Consider the following 11,320-nt stretch of genomic DNA (forward strand, 5'->3'; position numbering starts at 1 on the left):
AGGACAAAATTTTATAATTTGAAAAAGTTATTTTAAATTTGCCTTTTAAGAAGTATTGAGACACACATATATATACAAGGTTAAAAAATATTTTTTTTTCAATCTTTAAAATATTGATAAACTCCCTAGGAAAACATTGAATAATTCTTAAAAATTTGTAAGATGTTTAAAAAAATAATTATACTAAAATATCAAAAAAAATTGTCAAAAAGATTGAACACCTACAGCAACTTACAGTGTAATCTATAATTCACCAAAATAAATTCTATTCTATGTTCCATTGTTGTGACTATAGATTTTGTTCACCCATGGGTTTGGCCTTATTAATCTTTTACTATTTTACTAGTGGAAGGAATGTCACAATACTTTGTGCTGTTGAGAATTTATTCAGTTTTAACTATTTTTTTCTACATTCTACTCTACAATTCATTTAAAAAATATTCCCCATACTTTGAAAATTGACTTATAAAGTAAATGATGCAAAATACTTTTAGTTAGAGCTTAAATTCTTGATTGATATTTGAATTTTTTTAAGCAGAAAATATTTATTTAACCTTTCCATAATTTAATTTTATTTTTCAATTCTATATGCAAGTTGGCCACAATTCATCAAAAACTCATTCATCTGTTTAAATTTTCTTATTAGATAAAATACAACTTTCTTTTAAAAAGATTTGAAAAATCTTTATTCTTCTAAAAGCATAGTTAAGAGTTTTAAAATTTGTTCATAACATTGATTTTATCTCTTTATTTATAAGTTATTTTTACAACTTCAAAGTTTATTTACTTGAACTTAAACAATTTGTAAAAGTGAAATAACTAATATCGTTTGAGACTCTTTTGCAACTAATAACTTTTTGTAAGCCAGTTAAAAATATCAACTTTTGACTTACAAATTGCTTAATCATGATTACTAAAAAAGTACTTAACAGAATTATTTCACTCATCCAAAAAGCATGATATGTTGATATACACTGGCTTCACACATACTGTTCTTCTTCATTACGCACTAAGGGCTTCGCCCCTAGCCTATAGGGGCTTTGCCTGAAGAGGTTTGATCAACCTAATTTTCGCATATTTGATTCTAAAAGTAAAAAAATTTTGGGGGTAAATCTTTTTTTGGGAGGGGGGTGGGGGGTAGTCAACCCCTTTTTTTATTTTAGGTTTTAAAAAGAATTTTTTTTTTTGGGGGGGGGAGATATTTAAATATTTTTGTGGGGGGGGTATCCCAACCTTCACAAAATAGCTTAAAACCATCACAGTACCAAAGGGTATATTACCTGAAGTTTAGAGCCCAATCGGTTCAGTGGTTACTAATACTGAGATCTTAAGTTTCAAACAGACAGACGGACAGACACACAGACAGACATCGTTCTTCTTTGGATCAAAGATTACAAAACAACTAAAATTATATATGAAGATATAGACAATAGTAAAAAGTATCCTAAAACCTAATCACGTGGCTACAGCTTAACACGTAATGCATTTGCTCAATGTCGGGTAGGTTATACTTAAGAGTTCAAATTTCTGCATACCACCGCGTCATAATGAAAGATGCTAAAATGGTTCCTACTGCTGCTATTTCAGTAGATGTACAGTAAGAATATAGGAAATTATTAAGCACAGAACAGGGATAACTCTTACTTAGTTTGGACTTCTAGACAGAGATCATGCAATTAAAGAACCCTCGTGTCCTAGAAAGGCTATCCTAATGATTACTTTTTGCATATATTTTTAGTAACTTTTTCTTACTTTTTACATGTAATATTTTCTGTTTTACAGGCACACCTTTTTTGAACATTACCCAAAACATTATGAACAAAACTGGCTACTAATGAGTCTTTATAAAAAAAAATTTGAATCTGAAATACAACATTTTATCCATTACCTTTTCCAAATTTTGATTTTTGTGAATTTGTCTGTTATTATAAAGTACTAAACATTGATGCTTGATATTGGTTATGTGAAAAAGAAATGCAAATTTGGGTGTAAGTGATTATATGTATGGTTATTGGTTACCATAAAATCATCGGAAAAATCTTTCTTTATACTTTTCTCTCATTTCTAAAGTTTGATTCTGTTTACTTAACTGTTTTAAAAGGGATTTATGTAATTAATCCATATATTAAAGTAACAGGATGTTTGTCTGTTTGTGTGTCTGTGTGTACCGCAGGATCTTGCTAACCGCAGAACTGATCGGGTTCTCCTTAACAGGGTAGCTTCTCATAGGTCCCGGGAAGGTTTATAACTATTTTCTTGGGAGGTGAGACACCCTCAACCCCCCAAAAAATGAAAAATACCCCCACCTAAATAAAATCTTTTTTTACTTTTTCTTTTAAAATCTAAAATAAGAAAATGGGTCATCAAATTCGACTACCCCCTCCTCAAGTGCCCCTAGAGGCCTCTAGGGGCGTAGCCGCTAGTCCTTATAAGATCCTTGTGTGTCTGTGTGTACCAAAGGATCTTACTAACCGCTGAACTGATTAGGTTCTCCTTAACAGGATAGCTTCTTATAGGTCCCGGGAAGGTTTATTACTATTTTCTTGGGAGGTGGGACACCCCCAACCCCCCCCAAAATGAAAAATACCCCGACCTAAAAATTTTTTTTTTTACTTTTTCTTTTAAAATTGCGAAGCTACTCTATAATTCGAAATGTCCGTCCGTCTGTCCGTCTGTCTGTCTGTCTGTCTGTCTGTCTGTCTGTCTGTCTGTCTGTCTGTCTGTCTGTCTGTCTGTCTGTCTGTCTGTATGTCTGTCTGTCCGTCTGTCCGTCCGTCCGTCCGTCCGTCCGTCTGTCTGTCTGTCCGTCTGAGACAAAGTGGGGGAAACGTGATTTTCTCGGCCCCTATGCATTGTTTTCTCCATCCGTCTGTTATTTGGGGTGCTAGATCGATTCCTACATTTTCATGTTTTCCTGATTTTCTCAACTCCTTTTTAAGATAATGGGCTGAAATTTTCAGGGATTGCTTAAATTTACATTTTACACATTTTCCTAAAGTTTTATTACGATTTTTCCATTAATAGGGGTGCTAGATCGATTCCTAGATTTTTAGGTTTTCTATTGTTTTCTCGATTCCTATTCAGGATTTGCGGCTGAAATTATTAGGGATTGAATATGCTCATATTCAACATTTTTTATCAAGTTTCATTAAGATTTGTCTATAAATTGCGGTGCTAGATCGATTCCTAGATTTTTTAATTTTCAAGATTTTTAAGGTTGCGTGATTTTAAAGGTTATCTGACAATATTTTATCAACATTAATGTTTATTGTATGACGCTGCTTTATAGTATTTTTTCCTGATATATAATCATAATTTTTAAGCTTCGCTACTTATGGATGTTGTCATCCTTGTTTTCATTGTGAAAACACCACACTGAGAAAATGCGCAAAAAACCGGACTTTAAATGGATTAAAAAGGTTACAAATCACCCAGCCCTTAGTTTTATGACCAAATGAAGGGGACTGGAAGTTTTTATCAAACTCTGAGACATTATGCAGAAAAATGTTTTTTTTTCGTAAATAATGAGCCTATTCACAATGGATTAAAATGTAATTTTAAGTGCAAAGCCTTAAAATTTTTAATTAACCCATTAGTGCCGAGCGCCACTTTTATGGGCCGATCAAGCTGAAAATCTCAGGGAAGCTTTATAATGGTAAAAACGGAATTCCAATTTTTTTGTTTTGCTCTAGTGGCATGCACAGGAAAGTTGCAAAAAAAACCCGGTTCAGCCTGGCCATAAATACCAACCAGGCATTATTACCCGTTTTGGGCATTAAAACCTGGTTTTGTAGTAAAAACCCGGTTATTTCGACCAAAAATAAAAAAATGTAATTTTTGAATGCCAAAAGTGAGATGAACACTTTTTAGAACTTTGATACAATCCAAATTGAAAACTACACAACCTCATGTAATCTATAGAGCTACAAATAATATATGAAGCGATTTATTTCAAATTTAGTGTTTCAGCTATAGGTGCCGCCGTTTTCGGGTAAAAAACCCTGTTTTGTTGTTGTTGTCAAAAAAGATCTTTTAGTAAAACTGGGTAATAAAAATTTCAGACTCCTGACTCCTGTGCCGAACCGGGCTTATATAAGGCGTAAAAAAACGATAAGAAAATCATATAAAAAATAATAAGTTAAATAAAACGAATTCACAAATAGATGTACTTGTCAATAAACTTTAGATTTCACGGAAAAAAAACAGCAACTTTACTATAAAAACAAAAAAGTTAGATAGGGTATTTTGAATTTTCATGATTTTCAAACTTTGTTGAGCTATACCGGCAAACGGAAGTAAGCAATACTGCCTGCTCCAGGGGGAAATGAAAGCCAGGGTAGTAGAGGGGGGATTCATACTGAGAATGATGCAATTATGAAGCTGGAAACCAGTTTTTTTTACATTTTCTGGAACCGGGTTTTAATACCCGGTTCGTCACTAATGGGTTAAGTAAGAAAATTACTACCATTTTTTTTACAAAAATATGGTATTTGTATTTAAGGATGCACTTCTATGTTTGTTTTCAAACAGCTGATAATACACACTAGTGGCTACTAGTGTGGCCCAAATGAAGGTCTAAATCGCTTTTCAATGTGCGCAATGTAAAAATAGGTTATGTATTGTTTGTAGATTTTATCCCTATAATTGATTTTAAGAAAAAATCTATCACTATCTCGTCAAATGCATATTTATTTTCACCTTTACTTCCCCAAATTAAGAATGCCTTACACCAGATATAAAGCAAAACATCAAATTTTCTGTCTGTTTGTTTACAAACATTGAAATAAAATATTAAAATCACCAGGAATAAATATATGAAGAAAGAAAGTATACAAATTTATTTATGTACAATTACAATAATTTGGGAAAGCTAATTCATACTGCAAAATCATTGAAGAAAAATAATTAAAGATAAGCCTTACTCTTTATTCCTGGTTTAATAAAAAACAATCAAATTATTTTTTGCAATATTCATTTTTTTATTAGTATGCTTTTTTTAAAAGTTGAATATGAGAATACTTACATTACATGTTTTTTTTACCTTCATTTAATTTTTTATTTAAATAAATTGTCTCTTTATTGGCGACAATGTCTGTTGAGCCATGAAATTTATTAAAAACACTTTTTCCTATTTTATGTCTTTAAAACATATATTTTTTAGAGTTTTTCATCATTTCTCTTCTCATAAGACTAATAGCTACTGTTTTAGTTCAATTTCTTACACAAATTATCAATTTAAAAAAAAACAATGTTTTTAGACGTTTTTCAGAATTATTCAGCAGGAATGGTGGTTCTGCCTAATTTTTATAATTGCTTCATATTTGAACTCTTGTTACATTATTTTAGGTTGGCAGTTCTTTTCTTATTTCTTGTTAAAATCATGAAAATATGAAGTTTTTAAAAAAAAACAGCTTAAGATTGAAATTTCGAGATCAATTTTCATTGTAGAGAGGTCTAGTTTTCACTAAAAGGTCTACATTTGAGCCGGTAACAACTTCAAGCTATGCGCAAATTGATATGGTAAAGATTTAAAAATTCATGTTTTTTTGGGCCAGTCTAGTGGCTACATCCATACAAGAACTTAAGGTTGTAGGAGGGGGGGGGGGGGGGTGGAAGAGGTTGAAAACATTTAAGTGACCCTTAAAAATTAAAACTGTGGTCAATAGACTGGCCAAAAAAAAAATGAATTTTTAAATCTTTACCATATCAATTTGCGTATACCTGGAAGTTGTTACCGGCTCAAAAGTAGACCTTTTAGTGAAAACTAGACCTCTCTACAATGAAAATTGATCTCGACATTTCAATCTTAAGCTTTTTATTAAAAACTTCATATTTTCATGATTTTAACAAGAAATAAGTAAAGAACTGCCAACCTAAAATAATGTAACAAGAGTTCAAATATCAAGCAATCATAAAAAGTAGACAGAACCACCATTCCTGCCGAATAATTCCAAAAAACGTCTAAAAACATTGTTTTTTTTTAAACTGATAATTTGTGTAAGAAATTGAACTAAAACAGTAGTTATTAGTCTTATGAGAAGCGAATTGATGAAAAACTCTAAAAAATCTACATTTTAAAGACATAAAATAGGAAAAAGAGTTTTTAATAAATTTCATGTCTCAACAGACATTGTCGCCAATAAAGAGACAATTTATTTAAATAAGAAATTAAAGGAAGGTAAAAAAATATGTAAAACACTTATTCTCATATCCAACTTTAAAAAAAAAGGATACTAATAAAAAAATTAATATTGCAAAAAATAATTTGATTGTTTTTTATTAAACCAGGAATAAAGAGTAAGGTATATCTTTAATTATTTTTCTTCAATGATTTTGCTGTATGAATTAGCTTTCCCAAATTATTGTAATTGTACATAAAAAAAAATAATACTTTCTTTCTTCATATGTTTATTACTGGTGATTTTAATATTTTATTTCAATGTTTGTAAACAAACAGACAGAAAATTTAATTATTTGCTTTATATCTTGTGTAAGGCTATATTAATTGGGGAAAAAAGAATGAAAATAAAAATGCATTTGACAAGATAGCGATATATTTTTTCTTAAAATCAATTATAGGGCTAAAATCTACAAACAATGCATAACCTATTTTTACTTAACGCACATTGAAAAGTTATTTAGACCTTCATTTGGGCCACACTAGTGGTCAATGCTACTTATCAAAATCAAAATCTTATACTTTTCATCTTTGTCTAATACGACCTAGCAAGAATTGCTTCTCTGAGGTTTGTATTAGTTGTGTCTTCCTGAGTCAGAAACTAATATTTTTCAGGGCCATAGAGTACATTCTAAATATTGAGATATAAGAATACAACTAACAAGTTATATATATTAGTACTTTATCTAAACATTGAAATAATATTTAACATTATCTATCAGATTTTGATAGAAATTAAAATATTTTAGTTTTGTTCAACTAGTCACTGTGATTAGTACTTAAGCATAATTTTCTTCACTGCGCATGTCAATCTTTCTTTCAAATTGTAATTGTAATTTATTTCCTGTGCAATAACTGCTCGCCTCGTTTTATTGCACTGCAGCATTATAGGCCTAATTGACCATTAGCATTACGTTAACAAAATATGGCCCTACTTATATTAGAAATAGTGTACATATTTAATAGTAATAATTTTAATAATAAACTTAGCCTTATTAATCACAATATTCTAAGTTAGGGGTGCTTGCACTTTGTTGATGCTGGTACAAAGTGTTTGCAATATTTAAAATGATTTATTATTATGATATGCATATAATATATAGATATCAAGGAATATTTAGGGTTTTCTATTCTATACTTTATCTTCTTTGTGATGATGACACAGATGGTAACAAAATAGATGAGCATTATGACAACTTATCTATTAAACTATGGTCCGATTTTTGTATTTGTAGCATTCTCCAATCAAAAGAAATCCCAAAACATACAATCATGGCTTTAAAATTCTTAAATTCATGAGGTAAAAACTAGGGTTTTTAAAAGATGGTTATATTTCTTGTTAAAACTTTTTACTGGAGGATACTACAAATACAAAAATTGGACCATAGTTCAATATATGAGTTGTCATAATGCTCATGTACTTTGATACCATCTGGGTCATCATCACCACCAGTAAGAGCGTCCTTAAGATCATCATCCCCAAAATTAAGATGTAGATTTTTTTACCATATTAAAAAATTTTTTGTTTCACTATTTGGGCTGATTATTATAACTAATAAGTATTTAACTACATCCTGTAAACTATAGGTTGGCAGTTGTCCTCTGAAGTGATAAGGTCAAAATTCTTATTTTCCAAATTTTCTTTCTTTGAAATACAATTAATATCTACCAAATATTACCATAGAAACGTCTGGTTATACATATTCCTTTGAGATGTTTAACTCTTTTTTAAGAATTCCTCACTGTAAAACAGTCAAAGTCATATTATGCGCCCTTCACCCTTTTATTTAACAACCATAGTTTTAAGGTTCTTTCTTACTCAAAAATTCTAAATGTTTTTTTTGAATTTAGAAGAATATTTTTTTCTAAAAACAAATATTTCTTTGTTAATTCTTATCTTATGATTGTTCATATTTGTTAATCCTCGCCACTCATTTAATTCCTTAATCCTTTAATTCTTAAAAGCAAAGCTTTTCTATAATTAGGGTCAGTCTGTCCATAACAGATAGCTTTTTTTTTGTTAATTTTGGCATGTTAGAATTGTTCTAACAATTTTAAACTTTGTTTTATGATTCCTGAAGTAGTTAGGTACAATTAGGAAATTGTAGCAACTCTATTAACATCAAATGAATGTCCATACGTCAATTTTAAACATGTTGATTTTAAACTTTTTTAAAAACAATTTTTATACATGATAAAATCATCAAGATTGATCTATTTTTTGGAGCACTCAAGCATCTCTATAATCAAGTCCTAAAAATTTCAGAATATCCTTAAACAGTATTCCGAATTTAAGAATTTACGTATAATTTTGTCAAAATTTTGTTTTTATTTTATTAAGTTCAGTTCTGACACTCTACAAGAGTTAATGCTTGTCTGATACCGTTTCAGAGCTTTTATGGATGTTGTCATTCTTCGTAATGACATATTCAAAATTAAGTTAAATAATATCAAAATTTATGAAAAAGTTTTTGATAACAGTTTCCTTAAAATGCATTTATGTTTAAAAGCAGGTCAAATTAAAAGCTCCTAAAAGTACATTTCTGAAACACTATTCTAGATAATTATTGATATTTTTGATAATTTTTTTCTACATAATGAAAGAGGTATCTTAATTTTTCTTGTACCATTTATTTAAGGCATTTTTTGATACTATATACCTGTCTTTGCAACTTTATTTTTAAAGATAAAAAAATACCTTTTTATTGTTGTATTTTAAAAGCGAAGCTTTTCTATAATTAGGGTAGGTCCGTATGTACTAATGGACTAATGTAACAGATAGCCTTTTTCGTTAATTTAGGCATGTGAGAATTGTCCTATCGATTTCAAACTTTGCATGAATCATATAATTTTGTCAAAACATATATTCCTATTTTTTGTATGTTCAGTTCTGACACTCTACTAGAGTTAATGTTCGTCTGTCAGACCGTTTCAGAGCTTCACTTTTATGGATGTTGTCATCCTTATTTTTTCAGAAAACTATGTTTTTTCTGTATTCCTTCTAGTTGTGTCAGAAAAACAGAAAACGAAGTTTTATTTGAATCACTCTGTACACAACTAAATGATGAACAAAAAAAAACTTTATGATACCCTCAGAGAATCTGAACTGAATTTATTTTGAGAATAAAAATAAATGCCAATTTTTGATTTAAAATAATTATTCCCATAAATTTTGAAAAATAAACAAAATAGAAATAAATATATTTATTTATTCTTGCAAGGTAAAATATCACATCAGTTCTGGAAACAAAAACAATGCAAGCTCAAAGCATGCTAGTAACAATAATGTTTTCTGTTAATAACAGAACAACTTTAACATAACATTGTATTGAGTTGGATAACATTAACTAAGATAAATTAAATAATTTAGAACAATTTTAAGTAAGTCCATTTTCTTTTGCTATGGTCGGGTACTTTTAGGCAGATCCAAGATAAATAAAATTAACCACAGACAGAGTACAGATTGCTCCAGCCAGTTGGTGTGCAGCTGAGGGAAGTGAGAGAGGCTGTGGCGGTGTAAGTGGTGGTGGTGGTGGTGGAGGTAGTGGTCATCCAGTACAGCAGGAACTTGCCCTCTCTCTGTCCAGCCTTGGCAGCCTCCTGGCCAGAAGCAATCTCCAAGTCTTGGCCTTCCCTGAAAAAAAATTTCTTTTATTATTTTGTTCAAATAATTGAAAGATTTGAATATACTGCTATTATTTTAAATTTTAATGTGATATATTAATCCGATTAATCAGATTTTTTGAATACTGATTCCTAAGACAACAAAATACAATATTATTAGCAAAGCACCTCTATAATCAAGTCCTAAAAATGTAAGTATGTCCTTAAATATTATCCTGTCTTTAAGCAGTTTTTCAACAAATTTACTCACAATTTTGTATCAAATTTTATACATTTACTTTCTGATTATTCAGTTCTGACACTATAAGTGTTAATATCTGTTTGTCCTACCGTTTCAGAGCTATGCTTTTATGGATGTTGTCATCCTTGTTTTAAAAATCTCAAATACAAACAAGGTTCAAATTATAATGTTATAAATGATTAAATCCCTATTGTAATTTGTGGGCCATACAATATGTAAGTGCAAGTGTAGAATAGTTATTTATCACATTGTATCATAAACAGGTTTCTGTAAAATAAAAATTATAAGATTTATTCCAGTTTAGTTGGTGTAGTGAGGTATCTGAAGACATGAGTTATCTAAACTGGTTATATTCATTATTCATGTTTATAACAGAATACAATACATGATATATCAGTATGCCCCATAACTGGTTCCAATATTACCTGATTGAAGGGGTCAAAGCTCTAGTGTCGAAGTCAAGGGGACCATTAATGATGTGACGCTTCTTCTTACCAGTAGTTCCGCAGGCAGTATTACCTGAAATCATTTTAGATTTATTGGAAATTTTACAGAATATAAGATATCAAGAAGAAAGAAGAATTAAAAAAATTAATTGATGGTCTTCAAAATTAAACAAGGATGAAGCTTACCGGTGCTGGAAGTGCTGTAGCAAATAGAGCTAGTTGTCAGAGTGGATGTTGATGTACTGCTGGAAACCAGGAACAACTTAGGATCTCTGGTTGTACATTCTACAGTAGCCACCAAAAGGCAAGCAAGAGCCACAATTTTCATCATTTTTTCTGTAAAATGTTACCACTCAATTATACTATGCATGTAGGACAAAATTTTATAATTTGAAAAAGTTATTTTAAATTTGCCTTTTAAGAACTATTGAGACACAAATATATGTTATAGATAATAACTTTCTATTACTTTCTAAATTTTTTTAAAAATAATTATACTAAAATATTAAAAAATCTGTCAAAAAGATTGAACTCCTACTGCAGCTTACAGGATAATCTTTAATTCACCAAACTTAATTCTATTCTGTGTTTCATTGTTATGGCCATAGACGTCCAAGGGGGGGGGGTGAAGGGGTGATTACCCCCCCAAACGAATTTGGGCGTGCCGTAGGCACCCCAAAATATTTTTCATTTTACCCCTCCCATTTAAAATTTACCCCTACCTTGGGGTGCCAATAAGATTAATACATTATCAAATTACCCCCCCAAAAAATTTTACCCCGGGGGTAAACTTTTTGGGGGGGGGGGTAAACAAAATTTACCCCTGCCAAC

General features: G+C 30.4%; 1 protein-coding gene across 1 annotated transcript; it reads right to left on the bottom strand.

Annotated features, from left to right (window-relative positions):
- Window positions 1-9,367: 9,367 nt before the first annotated feature.
- LOC145332606 (uncharacterized) lies at window positions 9,368-10,851 on the bottom strand. The gene is made up of 3 exons (XM_080177614.1): window positions 10,676-10,851; window positions 10,469-10,562; window positions 9,368-9,812 (listed from the first exon to the last, which is right to left on the bottom strand). The coding sequence occupies exons 1-3, from the start codon at window positions 10,818-10,820 to the stop codon at window positions 9,620-9,622; spliced, it is 432 nt and encodes a 143-aa protein (XP_080033740.1). The 5' UTR covers window positions 10,821-10,851; the 3' UTR covers window positions 9,368-9,619.
- Between the last annotated feature and the right edge of the window lie 469 nt (window positions 10,852-11,320).

The sequence above is a fragment of the Acartia tonsa genome, chromosome 11 (assembly GCF_053477335.1).
Source record: "Acartia tonsa isolate MP-2025a chromosome 11, ASM5347733v1, whole genome shotgun sequence".
Classification (NCBI taxonomy): domain Eukaryota; kingdom Metazoa; phylum Arthropoda; class Copepoda; order Calanoida; family Acartiidae; genus Acartia; species Acartia tonsa.